The following is a 14,416-nucleotide window of genomic DNA, read 5'->3' on the forward strand; positions in this document are numbered from 1 at the left end:
GAGCACGCTCTGCTCATTTCAATCCCTAATCTGATTTCCTGCCGGACGGACAGGAGGATGGGGATGGGCAGAGGATGGCACTGCCACATGGAGGTTTTCCATCCGTTCCTGTTTGCTGTGCTTTGTTTGCCACAGCTTCAAACACGCACTTTGCCCTCCAGTGCTGTTGGGATAGGAATGGAGGTGGCACAGACACTGCCATGTGCCTCCATCCACCTCTCATCCATGTGGTCCCAATGCTGGATGAAGGATGGGTTTGGGGTGGGCTCTTGGGGCATCCCACTTTGGGGCTCTGGGCAAGCAGGGAGCAGAAACAACGTTAGGAAGAGAGAGACATCATGGCAGGTGACATCAGCATGCAGAGGGCACAGGGATGTCAACCAAGGAGACATCAAACACGGAGGTGTCAACCTTGGAGATGCCAACCATGGAGATGCCAACCATGGAGATGTCAACCTTGGAGATGTCAACCAAGGAGATTACAACCATAGTGATATCAACCATGGAGATGCCAGCCATGGAGACACCAGAAGTGGAAAGGGATTCACATGGAGCCCCACCATCAAAGGTGGCTGCCCCCTGCCAGAACCCAAGGGTTCCTCCAGCCCCTGAAGCCCCCCTTTGAGTCACCCCAATGTCTCCTTTGGTGGCCATCACCCCCAGCATCATGTGTACATGGCACAGCTCAGCCATGTCCATCCCTCTCTCCTCTTCTTCTTTGCAGTCCCCGTGCTGGGTACCCATAGGAAAAGGCCACGCTGCTTAATATCAGCCAGGAATTTAAAGTCTCTCCAATGCACTGTAAATATTTGGGTCTATGAATGACACGGAAATATAAATATTCTGAGAGGTGGAAAAAAAAAATCACTCGTCCAAAGGAGGATGGCAGATGTGGGGAGGGAGTAACCTCTTTGCAGGGATTTATGGCCATGGATGGGATCCCCCTGATCCTCCCCTACTTCAGACTGAGCAGCCCCATCTCTCTCAGCACTTCTCCCAGCAGAGCTTCAGCCCCTGTGTTGGGCTCTTTCCATGTCCCACTTGCACTGGGTGGGGGAGGAGGGGGCAATAATGGTCCCAGTATCCAGGTACAGCCTCACCAGTGCTGAGTAGGGTGAAAAGTGCTGATGGAAAAGCATTATCCCCATTGACTGCTGCAAGCCGGATCTGCTCTTTGCAAGCTTAGCATGATTAGATTAGGTGCTGGGTTTGAATGAAGCCCGTTTGATCCACTTAAAGGCAGGAGAGCAGCTCTGAGCTCCACTGATGACCCATGGAGACTCGGATGACCCTGGCTATGAGATATCCTCATAGCCATCAGCACAAGAACCCACCCAGAGAGACTTGGAGTGAGGCGCCCCAAGTGGTGCCGAGATTCCAATCAGCCTTTATTTCTCTCTATATTGAAAGTAAATCAGCAGTACAAATATACTTTGGCATGAGAAACCGAGAAACCTCTTTGGGGAGATTCTGTTCCCCTTCAGTGTCCTAAGGATGAGACAGATGCAGAGAGCAAAAAGAAGTTCCCTGGAGTCATCAGCAAGGTTCCCACAAGACTCTCTTACAATAGATATTTATAGATTTCTATAGATACGATTATAGCGTCATTTATAATAAATATCCTCTCTGATATCTAACAGTATGTACACGTCATCAAGTATTAGAAATACCTAGTTTTTTCTTCTGTTAAAAGTTGAGAAAAGAAATGCCTCGCTGGGGACAGGCACGCTGGGTTGTCCCCTGAGTCCTGGTGGCCCCCAGATGGGGTTTTGGGGGGTGTCAAAGAGGGGTTCTGCTCTCCTGGTGTCCCCCCTGCCCCCAGTGACCTCTGCTTTCTTTGCTGGGGCATGAGGGGTGATGGGGAATGTGAGTCATAGGGCAGGGAGAAATGGGGGCACCCCATAAGCTGGGTGCCATGGGGTGCCTTATAGCACTGGTTTGGAGGTGCAGCTTGGAAGGTGTGAAGGTGAAAACCTTCCCTGTACCTCAGGCTGTCTCCTCCCCAAGTTCTTTGCCCAAGGTGACAGCTCCAGCCCCACAGCTGCTATTGAGTGCAAAGGTTCAGGGTGCTGAGGACACCCTGTGCACCACCAGCTCTGGATAGAACACTGAATTTCTGGGTCATGGGTGACCTGATTTGTTGTGTGCACACCACAGCAGCCTGGCTCCCACCCTGCCCCATGGAGCCCATGTTACCCATATACACCTTCCTCGTGCCTTACACACATGGGTAGGGGGACTCTTTGGGCTCCCCAGCATCCCAGACAGAAGTGTGTATGTATATCTGAGCTGTCCCCATTCTTGTTCCCCCCCAGCAACTTTCCATCAGGTTAACACACTCTCCAGGTCTTCAAGTTTCACATTTTGAGGAGTGGTTTGCAAAATAAAACAGAACAAAATAAAATAAAATGAAATTAAATTACAATAAAAGAAACTGGTGGCCCCTGCTTCTTTCTCCGGTCACAACTGGTGAAGACTTGGACAGGCCAAGGGCTCCTGAGGCCATACTGATTCCCCAGGGTCCTGCAGTTGTCCTGACATCCCAAGGTCCCAGCTCACTTGGAGCCTGCAGTCCCTCCTGCGTCAGACCCCAGATATCCTGAGGCATAAGGAAGTTCCTCATGCTGTGGCCCAGATGAGATCTTGGCCAACGTGTCCATGGTACACAGGGAGTAACAGAGTGGGATCTACGTGGAGATTCATGAAGCATGGTGTACATGGGGGTGATGCGACATGGCCTAAATGGAGCTTCATGAAGTCTGGGTCATGCACGGGAGATGATGGAGCAGGGTTATGCTGAGTTTTGTGGGGCTTGAGGTCCATGGGAGGTGATGGATTGAGGTCTACACAGGGCTCAATGAAGGCTGGCGTGCACAGGAGTGATGGAGTAGGGCCTACACTATTTCAGGTTGGATATTAGGAACAATTTCTTCTCCAAAAGAGTGGTCAGGCACTGGCACAGGCTGTCTGGGGAGATGGTGGAATCACCATCCTTGGAGGTGCCCAAGAAATGTGGAGATGTGGCACTCGGGGATATGGTCAGTGAGCGTGGTGAGGATGGGTGGCAGCTGGACTTGGTGATCTTGGAGGTCTTTTCCAACCTGAATGATTCTATGATACATGGAGCTTCATGAGGCTTGGAGTGCATGGGGGTGACGGAGTGAGGTCTACGCGAAGCTTTATGTAGACTGGGACATATGGAGGTGGTGGAATGGGGTCTACATAAAGCTTTGTGAGGCCTGAAAACCACAAGGGGCGGTAAGGAAAGGACTACACGGAGCTTTGTGAACAGTGGGGCACATCGGGAGTGAGGCCTACATGGAGCTTTACAAAGCTTGGGGAACACATGGGGGCAATGGAGTGAGGTTTACACAGAGCTGCGGCGCTTCATTAGGCCCTGGAAGGCTGAGAGACTATGGAGGCCAGTGGAGACGGAGCTGATGGCCGACCGGCGGGCGTTGCAGAAGCATCGGTTGGAAGGGGTCTCAGGGCAGCGGCCAGGAGAGGAGTGACTCTGCTCCACGCAGGTGTCCGAGGTGGACAGGTCCCTGGGGATGATCATGGGGATGGAATACTGCAGCTTCTCCCTGCTCTTATACCACAAGCACGAGCACATAGACTGGAAGTGCAGCACCTCAGCGTAGACGTTACGGAGGCCACCTCCACCACCTCCTGCTGCCACTGCTGTGGGTGCAGATGAGGCCGTGTCCGTGGTGTGCACACTGCTGGCCTGCCCATTGCGGGTGAGCAGAGCCCGGTGCTCAGCGTCCCGCTTCTCATCCTCGGCGTTCATGGTCATGAAACGCAGCACCACCAGGTTGAGGAAGGCCCCGATGACCGTCAGCCCCGTCAGGATGTAGACGAAGCTGAAGGCCACGTACTGAGGATTGTTCTGCAGGGCCTCATCCTTCTGCAGGGCCACGTAGTCCCCGAAGCCGATGGTGGTCAGCGTGATGAAGCAGTAATAATAGGCATGGAAGAAGCTCCAGTGCTCGTAGTAGGAGAATGCGGCCGCCCCGATGCACAGGGTGCTGATGCAGGAGAAGAACCCGATGGTGACCATGTTGGCCATGGAGACCTCTGCCCGTCTCATGCCCAGGCACTTCTTGATGCGGTGCAGGAGGTACCTGACGAAGGTGTTGATCCGCTCACCCAGGCTCTGGAACATGACGAGGGTGAGCGGGATGCCCAGCAAGGCGTACACCATGCAGAAAACCTTCCCTCCGTCTGTGCTTGGGGCTGCATGGCCATACCCTGGGGAGTGAAGCCAAAGAGAGGTTGGCATTGTCACCATGCAACTGGTGTCCCTTCCTTGGCCACCTGTCCTGGAGCTGGGGCAACTGGAATGGGCCCTGGATGGGGTTGCATGGTCCCTTTGTTTGGGGGGATTTGGCCACTACGTATGTTATCACCAAGGGGCTGGAGATAGCTGTCCTCAAATGCACCTCCCAGGACAGTCTCAGAATGGCCAGGTGGGGAGGCAAATGAGAACAGTAGAAAAGGGATTTTTAAGGAATCAAGAGTTGAAGGTGGATTGTTCTCCTCTGTTACCACATCCCTGCATCCCTGCATCTCTGCCTCTTTGTTTTCCCATGTCTCTGTGTCTCTGCATCCCACTGAATCCCATCCAGGAGCTGGGGACCCTGCATCCACGCGTATAGCCCTGCAGGGAGCATCTGGACTTCAATTAATCTCCTGCCTGCACAGAACACATGCAAATGGGACTTATTCTCTCCCTGTGGTGGCGGATTATTTGCTTGTAATGGATCCCAGATCCAGGCAGCTGAGCTTGTGGTGTGTGGGGATGCCTGCCCAGCTGGCATGCTCAGGGACTGTGTGCTGCCAAGAGGAGCCCTTGCCACCAGGCATCCACCATTTGCTTTTCCCCGTCTTTTTTGTTCCCTTCCCTTCCCTTCCCTTCCCTTCCCTTCCCTTCCCTTCCCTTCCCTTCCCTTCCCTTCCCTTCCCTTCCCTTCCCTTCCCTTCCCTTCCCTTCCCTTCCCTTCCCTTCCCTTCCCTTCCCTCCCCCCCTCCCTATTCCTCTTCCCACTTCCCCCTTTTTCCTTTCTACTCTTACCCTTCTTAATTTTCCCCTTTTCCTTTCCCTTCCCCTTTCTGTACTTTCCATTTTCTTTTCCCTTCCCCTTTCCACTGCCCATCACACCTAGTCTTGTATTTATAGCTCTGCCCTCCTGAATTATTAAACATCTCCCAAACTACACTTGACATAAAAGATTAAGCGGTGTTCACCTACGTGTGGACAACATTTTGACCCGACACGATTATAAAGGGGCAAAGGCAGGGGATGCTTTGAGCTCAATCTCAGGATGGTTATGGGAAAAGCTCAAAGCTTTGGTGCAAATTTGCCCTGCAAAAGAAATAAAGCTTTGCTCCTTCAAGGGTCCAGTGCTGCCCCACAGGGAGCCTTGAAAAGCAAAGCAAGGTGGGGAGATTTCCACTGTCCTTCCCTCCAACCTGACTCCATCTGAACACTTTCCCAATGCTTTGATCCAGCGTGGGAATCCCGCCCTGCCCCAGCTCTGTTTAATCCCCGCTCGGCTGAGGCAGGTGGCCTCTCTCCCCGCCACCCTTTGCTGGCAGCTTCCTCGAGGCCAAGGATTAAGCCGTGCTGGGGCGAGGCGAAATCACTGCTTGTCAGATCTCAGGCCAAGCTGTCCCCAGAACTGGGCTGCGGGGAGGGATTCGGCGAACCCTGAGCATCACTGCTGTGCCTTCATGGGCACCATGGAGAGCTGAATGGAGAACTGAGCGTGGTGATCCCACAGGTATCTCCAGCCCCCTTCAAACAGCCCAACCTCCTTTATTCCTTCAGCATCCATCCAGCTGAGGTTGGGATTTTAGGATCCCAGCCTCCATCCGTGCTGACAGCTGCACTGAGCACTTTCCCTCCTGCCCGAGGTGCAGCCTCTCCGGGCTATATTTAGCCCCATTTCTCCATTGGGAAGGGAGTTTATGAGCTCTGGCAGAGTGGCCAAGTGTCCATCAATCCACCAGCCCCCCCCCCCCAGCCAGTGTCAGTACGCACTGCCTGATCTCCATCACGTTTACGGCCAGAATGAAGGTCGTGGGGTATTAAATCCCCCATGCATGGCTGGGGGAAAGACAGCCAACAGGGAGAGAGTTCCTGGGAAGCTGAGCCCCCTAAGCCCCTCTTGCACCAATCCATCATGGAAATGTGCAGGAGATGCTGACCAAGCTCCTGACTCACTGGGGCTCCCCATTAGAGACCCCAAAGTTTTCTCCTTACTCTCCCCACCTTCTGCAAAAGGAGCATCCCTGCTCCTCTCCTGCATCCCTCCTACAGCCCCAAAACCTCCTCAATGGCTTCTGGAAGGAGTCAGGTCCCTGTAGGTTGGGGTGCTGCAAGCAGGCAGGGAGCACAGCGTGTGTCCCCCTGGAGAAAACATGACATGTCCCAGAGGAACGCGGACCACTCGTCGCCTTTTTAGGGCTGCAGAGGAGCAGGGGTGGATCTGGCTGAGGCTGTATGGAGCAGGTGCAGAGTTTGCTTGGCCCCATCCTGGAGCAGATCCCGGGGGCTGTCGGGAGCAATGGATGGAGGGGATTAGTGAGCAGCTGGCGCCAGAGCTTGAGAGAAGGGTGGAAAATAAATGGGGTGATTCAAGGCTTGGGGGTGCAAAGGGCTGGTGGGGCAGGGAGAGGGAGGTGGTTCGGAGTGCTGGAAGGCATGGGAAGGGGCTGAGGGTCGTGTCCAGGAATGTGCAGGTGGGCAGGGCATAGTGTTGCAGGGAGCCAGGGCAGGGATAGGGACACAGGGATTAAAGAGAGGAGGATGCAGGTAAAAGGATTCTGTGGCATTCCCAGGGCAGGGCATGGGGTGTCCCAGGTGACAAGAGAAGCTTGAGCTGGGGCAAGATGTGAGGGGTATGAAGAAGGCAGTACACCATGGGGGTGCTCACGGGGCCCACAGTGGGCATAAGGTGGGTTCCTGAATGCACACCCTTGTCCCTGTGTCCATCAGGTAGGTCTGGGGATGGTTTACCCCTTCCTCTTCCAATGCAGTTCTGGCTGCAGCAGGTGCTGGGTGAAAAGTGACATTGCCCTTTATTGAGTGATGATGTGATGAGGAACCCAGCAGACCCCTGACCATGCGAGGGATGACCAACATTCAGATCTCACGCGGACACAGCTCTGCTCCTTTCAAGCTTGGTTTTCTCCTCCTTACCCTGGGCTCAGGGAGGTTCAGCAGCAGCCACTAGAGTCAGCTGGGTTAGTGGCACGTGAGCTCTACCATGCTCCAGGTACCCCCTGATTTTTGTGAAAGCTTGGGTAGAGTGTGGGTTGCCCTTGGGATCTACCCAGGAAATGTGTTTACAGAGTGAGCAAACAAGCGGGCAGAGAGTGGCTGGGAAAGGCAGCACATGGCAGCAGCACCTGCCTGCTCTGAGCAAACATGGCCATGGGAGAGCCCAGTGCAGGGGCACAGTGCTTGCCTGCACTGCTGCTTGTGCCACTGATTGCACTACTGTCATTGCACCCCTCAAAGCCCTGCATGGGGTCACATTCTCTGTCCTTCCCAGAGTGGGGTTTCATGGAGCACAGAGATGAAGGATGTGGGGACACCTCTTGGGCAATGCACGGTAAGTGGTAGCTTCAGAATAGGGACCAGATTTGGGCAGCAGTGCCTCAGAGATGAGGTGAATTTGGGTAATGCAATGTTGGGCAAGCTCTGGTACCTACACTGCCCCATCCTAGATGGATGCTAATCTTGAAGAAGTTTTCATTGTGCCTTCATTAGGGCAGGTGAAGGGTGCAGATAGCCCCACATACTACCATCCACCCACCCATGCAACCATTTATCACTCACTCATCCATCCATCCATCCATCCATCCATCCATCCATCCATCCATCCATCCATCCATCCATCCATCCATCCACCCACCCACCCACCCATCCATCCATCCATCCATCCATCCATCCATCCATCCATCCATCCATCCATCCATTCTCCACCCACCAACCACTCCAGATCTCTGCCTACCCCCACTCACCTCTCTTACCACCCATCTCTTCATCTTTCTTCTGATCTCCATGCACCCATGGAGCAAACTCATCACTCAGTTCCCCAGGAGCTGCCCTGGCATGGGGGGAACCCATTGGGCAGAGGGTGCTGAGCCTGGTGGGCTCATGTGCTCTTGTACCAGTGGGGCAGGTGGGGTAGAGATGGGGTCACCCCACACCATGCCATGCCCTGGGCTCCCCCTGCACTTGCAGCACACACTGGGGTACTCCTACCCTCTGCAGCAACCTTTTCACTGTTACCCCCTGCACTTCTATGCCCCAAATCTCCCCAAATCTCTCCTTTGCAGCACTGAGGTGTGTTGCCCCCAAAGGGACTCAGAGGCTCAAAGAAAGAAGCTCTGCACCCCCACCCATCCCAGCAGTGTTCAGGAGAGGGGGGCACAGCCGCTGCCCTGCCCAGGACAGCCCCAGCAGCAGCAGTGGGGCCCCGCCACAGCGGGGGCAGCGGGGGCTGATGCTGTCATGGAAAATCCCTGCGCCAGCCAAGGGCTGTGTTTGCGCCGACCCGAAACTGGCAATTTTTCGCTGCTCTTTGGGGCCCCGCCAGGCCCCTTCCTGGCTCCCTCTCTCCCCAGACCTACAGATCTTCCCCTCCTTCTCCCTTCTCCCATTTGGGGCACAATTGGGACCCCCAAGAATGGGGCTGAATGCTGGTGGGGTACAGAGTCTGCTGGGGGTGGAGGGGAAGTCTGAGCTTATCCCTGTGCACACCACATCCTGTTTCCATGGTGGGAAAGGGGAGTCTGTGGGGGTGGAATTAAAGGGGAGCACAGCCTGGGGAGCCACCTGCTTCCTCCTCCTGGGTGATGCATCTTGGAGGGGGGGGAGTTAGGACTTTGGCTGCTATGGAAAGCTGCACTGTGTGTCCTTTTCCCCCCATATAGCATGCATTACAGCCCAGCACCATGCACTGTGCTGGTGCATCCAACAGCAGCCTCCAGCATCACGTGCAGTGCTGTTCACCCTGCATCCTGTGCCAAGAACCAACAGCCAGTACCATGCACCAGCACCTGCTACACAGCACCAGTGCCCAGCACTACGACACCCTGCACCCAGCACTTTGTGCTGAACACAAGCACCACATGCATTGCCATGCACCAGCACTCAGCCTCTTGTCCCATTATCCAGCGCCATGTGCAATGCCATATACCATGTGCAATGCAGAACTGTGCCCTGGCATCACGACCATCATCCAGAAGTGTGTAGTACCATGCCCAAGCCCCTAGCACCTTGCACCAGCACTGTGTGTGCAGTTGCATGCACCATGAGCAATGCCATGCACCAGCAGCCTATGCTGAATACCAGCACCCAGCAAGGTGCCCCAGCATCCAGAACTGCTTGCAGCACCAGCACAGCCCCTCTTCCCCACAGCAGCTCTCCCCAGAGAGCTCCAGCCCCATCGCAGCTGCGTGTCTCACTTGTTCCATTAACCCCCCTGCTTGTCCGGCCAGGATTTATTCAAGGTAGCGATGCCTGCTATAAATCCTGCGTGCTGCAGTCACTTCAGCCTGAGAGCTGGGTGATAAATATCACAGCCAGGCTGTAAATCACATGCTGGGTCAGAGCGGGCTCTCCTGCAGCTCCTCCATGGGTCTGGCTTCACAGCACTGGACCCACTCCCAGCTGTGTGCCAAGGTTTGGTGATAGGAAAGCCAACAGGACAGACAGAAATGGGTGTGGGTGTGGGGCACTGACCCCCACCCTGCAGCATTGCTGCCCCAGCACGGATTGTTTGTGCTCGTCTGAGTCAGTCGTTTGCTGGAGGGTTTAATGAGGCATCAGCTGGGAAGGAACGGGCATTAATTGCTCTTATCTCTCCAGGACAGAGATGAGCAGAACATTTATAGCCTGGGTGGGATGGGAGGAGGGGGCAGCAGCAAACAGAGCTCAGAGGGTCTTGGGTCTGGCTTGGGATGTGCACAATAAATGTGCCGTCATTAGGTTTCTGAGTGAACACAACAAACAGTAACCACAGAGAACCATGCCAGTGGGAGCAAGGGTTGGCCTTCTGCCTGCAATGGGCATAGAGCTGTGCACTGGGAACCCCCTCTTGGAGGTATCTGGGGTGAGGAGAGTTGAACCCTAGCCCCAAAACAGTGTCATAAGTTCATTCCCTCCAGTGTGTTCACTCTGAAGCCTACTGAAGGCGTGCCCGGAGCTGCCAACACTCATTTCCACAGTGATCGTTGTCAGCGGGCACAGAGAGTGCAGAACAGAAATGTCCTGAGGGCTCAGAGGGAGCTGTGATCCATCCCCAGCCTTCCTCCATCCCCATCCCTTTCTATGAAACCTGCCCTCATCCTGGGCATGTCTGTGTGTGCGCTGTGTCCCCCAACCAGACCACGGCCCCTTTCCTCCTCTTGCTCTTGGCCGTCCCCTCCAGCCACCCCCTTCCCTGCTATGTCCCTTCCTTAGAGCCTCAGGAGTGGGACTGAATCAGAGATGAAAATAGCAGCAGGGCAGCCGGCGGGGAGCGCGTTATTCATCCTGGCTCTGAGTCAGGGCTGGACCTGCCAGCGCGGCGGGAGGAGCTGCTGCGGGGCAGAGGGGGCCAGGGTGGGGGGGGAAGGAGGATGCATGGGGTGTGGGGCTTGGGGAGCACCCAGGAGGGATGGAGGGGATGTGGTGACGGCCACAGGGGAGAGTCACAGCGCCCTGCAAACACGCCATGGTGTCACCTGCTGCTGCCACAGCCCTGTCCCAAGAGGGAGGTGGCAGATGGTGGCACTGCAGTTGGCATTAACCACCTGCCGCAGACCAAATGGCTGAGCACAGGCAAGGGATACAGGCTGGCTCCATCCCTGCAGGGACAGTGCTGTCCCCAACCTCACGGCCCCATGGTACGTCTGGGAGCACCCAGCACAGGGTTTGGGTTTTCTGAGCTGGGGTGCATGGACAGGGACAGTCTGCGGGTCACCATCTACAATCAATGTGCCACATGGTGCAGCTGACCCATCCTTGCTGCAGGGACAGAGATGGAGGTGCCAGGGACATGTCCAACAGCTCCCCTTGCCCCTGGTGTTGTGGAAGAGGAGAGGGCACATCTAAATGTGATCCCGCTCTACAGCCACAAGCCTCAACCCCCTGCATGCATCCAGCTGCCTATGGTGCTGTACCCTGAGGGTCACATCCTGCCCCACTGACCCTGCTGTCAGCACACAGATCCCTCATGACGTCCAGCTCAGGGCACCCCAACCCCAAATGGACTCAGAGCCGATGTTTAAGGTCATGCCAAAAGATCTGTCCCCAGTGCTGCAGGATCCATCCCACACAGTGCCCCAAGCCAGCTGTGATGCTCCCAGCAAAGTCACCCTGTGTCAACCAAGGGACCCGTACAGTGCAACCCGAGTGACCCCCACAGGCTGTCCCCAAGGCCATCATCCTAAGGGAGACGGCAATGGGATGTGACAGGGGACAGCCACAGCCCTGGGAAACAGGCACCGTGTCCCTGTTAGAGCAAAGCCAGTGGGCAGCGAGCAGAGATGTCCCCTTGTCGCCTGCTCTTAGCAGATCATACATGGCACTTCTGAGTGCAAGCAGAGAGGTTGGTGAGTTCCTGAAAGAAGCTTTTTTCTTTCCTATTTCTTTCTTTTTTTTTTTTTTCCTTGCTGGAAAATCCCATTTCATAGAAACAGACACTGACAGATTGATAACAACAGGGTTGAGTTACACATCCGTGTCCGTGCAGCTTCCCCAGCACACGGCCTCGGACATGGCAGAACGGGGCTGAATTACACACCCTACAGGGAAATCCTCTCTGCATTCCCCTTGTGCTCTGAATGTGTGGCTTTGGGGCTGGGTAACACCAGGAGAACCCCCTTTAAAACCTCATGTGGGGTGTGACAACCGCATCTCCCTGCTCCATCTATGGGCACCCGGGGGGGAACTGTTAGAGGACCTGGTGGCCCTGGGGTGCCACGGGGAGCTGAATAGGACTGTGCACTCTGGGTTGGCTTTGTCTCACGTCCAAGGCACTGCAGCATCCTTTGTGTGTGCCGAGGATATTGGCTGGGGACATCGATCCTGCTCCCTGGCACCCCCTCCTCCTGCCCCCCTCTCTCTCACGTCAAACATAAGCTGCTTGTCTCTGCTTCTCAAGCCTGTCCCAGCTGCTCTGCCAGCTGATAGAGCTCAGTCCCAGCCCCAAAACCCACATCTCAGCCCCAAAACCCCGGTACCCCCCCTTTCAGGACCACCCTGTGACCCACAGTTCACAGGCAGACGGGGTGGATTGGGGAATATGGGGCATTTTGGGGATCAGGGGACAATAGATAAGAAGATTTGGGGTCGTGCATCCTTACACAGAGCCAAACTCAGTGATGTTTGCTCCTTACTGTGGGGGGAGGATGCAGCCGTCAAGCTGTGCGTGTCCCTGGTTCAGGGGACAGTGGTGGTGGGGAAACTGAGGGGATCCTGAACAGGGGACATTGGTTGAAGGTGCCCCGAGGATATTTGTGGTGACAGCATAACCAGGTGAGCACACCACAGCATGAAATGGACATGGTGGCAATTTGGGGTGACCCCGATGTCTCCTGCATTCCCTCTCCCCACCCCAGGAACAGAGATGGCTTTCCCTGGGGACTTTTGGTTTCTGGGAGCATGAGATGGGTCAGTTTGGATCGGGATGGGGCAGGGATATCGCCTTGAGCATTAAAGCACCATACCCTTCCCCACCCCCCTAGTAGGGTCGAGGCACCCAGACTGAGGATCCCACCATGCTCTTACATGGGAAAGGATCTGCAAGGAAATCTTGTCCCCAGAACACCTTCCCCCCTGCCCTACTTCTCCTCCAGGGAAGGAGTAAGCTGAGGGAAAGCCGTCCCTGGAGGGGGATACTGGGAGGGGAAGCTCCCCATGGCCCCCAGTTCTCAGCTCCAGGGCTGGGGACAGGACAAGATGCGTAGGGATGGTACCCTCACACAGTCCTCCCCCGATCTGTCCCACAACGGGACCCTCATATCACCTCCCTACCCACACTGAGCCCTGAAAGACGGGGGACCTGCTCCAAGGAACATCCCAGCCTCCCGCCCTCCCCATACACCGTGGTGCTGTAGGGTGGAAGTGGGGGTGAGAAACCCCCGAGGCTGGGAGAACAGAGACTACGGGGATAGGCAGAGAACGGAACCCCAGGAGGCACAGCCCTGACGCTACGGGGATGGACACATTTGGGACGAGCCGGTGGAGACAGTGGAGGGGGCCGCCCCGATGCCACGGGAATGGGCGGAGGGGGCAGAGAGAGAGAGGGGGGTGGGGGGTTCCCGATGGTGGAGTGTTGGGTGGGTAAACCTTGACGCTGCAGGGATGGGCGTTATGGGGAAGGGGATCCCGAGGGGTCAAGGGGAACGGTTTGCCCCGACACCGTGGGGATGGGCGGAGGGGTTCCCAAGCGTCGGCGGCAGCAGCCGGGCAGAATGATTCGCCCCGACACCTCAGGGACGGGCAAAGCAAGGGTTATTCACACGGGGACCCCCAGAGCTTTTTCGGAAGGGCTTTGGGGCTGAGGTCGGGGGGGTTGCCCGGTACCTATGGTCGTGATGACGGTGATGGCGAAGTAGAAAGAGCCGGCGAATTTCCACTGGACGCCGGCCTTATGCGGCTTCAGCTTGAGGACGACCCACTCTAGCTCTCGGTAGCTCTCGGCGCTCAGGTTGTATTTGTTCTTCAGCTCTTGGCTCTTCGCTTCCAACCTCCTCCTCTCCGCCGTTTCCTCTTCGGATTCGAGAGCGTCGAAGACGGCGGCTCCCACCAGCAGGTAAGTGAAGGTGCAGAGGATGAGAGCCAACGTCCGCACGTTCTGCCGCTTCATGGTGCGGCGGCGGAGGAAGGAGGCGGCGGAGGGGCCGTCTGGGGCATGGCGGCGGCCGGGGATCGTGGAGGGCCCGGCTCCGGGCGGCGGCGGCGGCGGCGGAGACGGTGGTGGAGGAGAACGGAGGGCGGCGGCGGCGGCGGCGGGGGCGGGCGGGGGCGGAGCTGTCCTTCAGCACCACCGCCCCGAGTCGGAACCGGTACCGGAGCCGGGACTTGGACCAGCACCGGGACCGGGAACGGGATCCGTGCTTTGCATTGTGCACCCTGCACACCTATGCATTGCGAACCGTGCATCCATCTGGATTAGCATCCAGGCTGCCGCTGGGACGCGCAGCATGCACTGAGAGCACTGAGCTCTGTGCGAAGTATACAGAGCACTGGGATCGAGAGTGGGATCATGCACTGGGGCCAGGAGTGGGACCAACACTGGGGCTGGCACTGTGAACTCCTAAAAGTGTATCGTGCCATGGGTCTGCTGCCCAGACTGATAGCGGGACTCATTGAGCGCTGCACGCCATGCTCCATGCACTTGGATTGACAGAG

General features: G+C 56.2%; 1 protein-coding gene across 1 annotated transcript; it reads right to left on the reverse strand.

Annotated features, from left to right (window-relative positions):
- Window positions 1-1,364: 1,364 nt before the first annotated feature.
- On the reverse strand, window positions 1,365-13,991 carry KCNK3 (potassium two pore domain channel subfamily K member 3). The gene is made up of 2 exons (XM_015859846.2): window positions 13,589-13,991; window positions 1,365-4,254 (listed from the first exon to the last, which is right to left on the reverse strand). The coding sequence occupies exons 1-2, from the start codon at window positions 13,869-13,871 to the stop codon at window positions 3,368-3,370; spliced, it is 1,170 nt and encodes a 389-aa protein (XP_015715332.1). The 5' UTR covers window positions 13,872-13,991; the 3' UTR covers window positions 1,365-3,367.
- Between the last annotated feature and the right edge of the window lie 425 nt (window positions 13,992-14,416).

This window comes from Coturnix japonica, chromosome 3, assembly GCF_001577835.2.
Source record: "Coturnix japonica isolate 7356 chromosome 3, Coturnix japonica 2.1, whole genome shotgun sequence".
Taxonomy (NCBI): domain Eukaryota; kingdom Metazoa; phylum Chordata; class Aves; order Galliformes; family Phasianidae; genus Coturnix; species Coturnix japonica.

Bases quoted from the DNA above. Each gene is read 5' to 3' on its own strand.
- KCNK3 (XM_015859846.2), bottom strand. From the start codon at position 13,871: ATGAAGCGGCAGAACGTGCGGACGTTGGCTCTCATCCTCTGCACCTTC. The intron at 4,255-13,588 runs GTACCGGGCAAC...TTCACTCCCCAG, and splicing joins CACCGTCATCACGACCATAG to GGTATGGCCATGCAGCCCCA.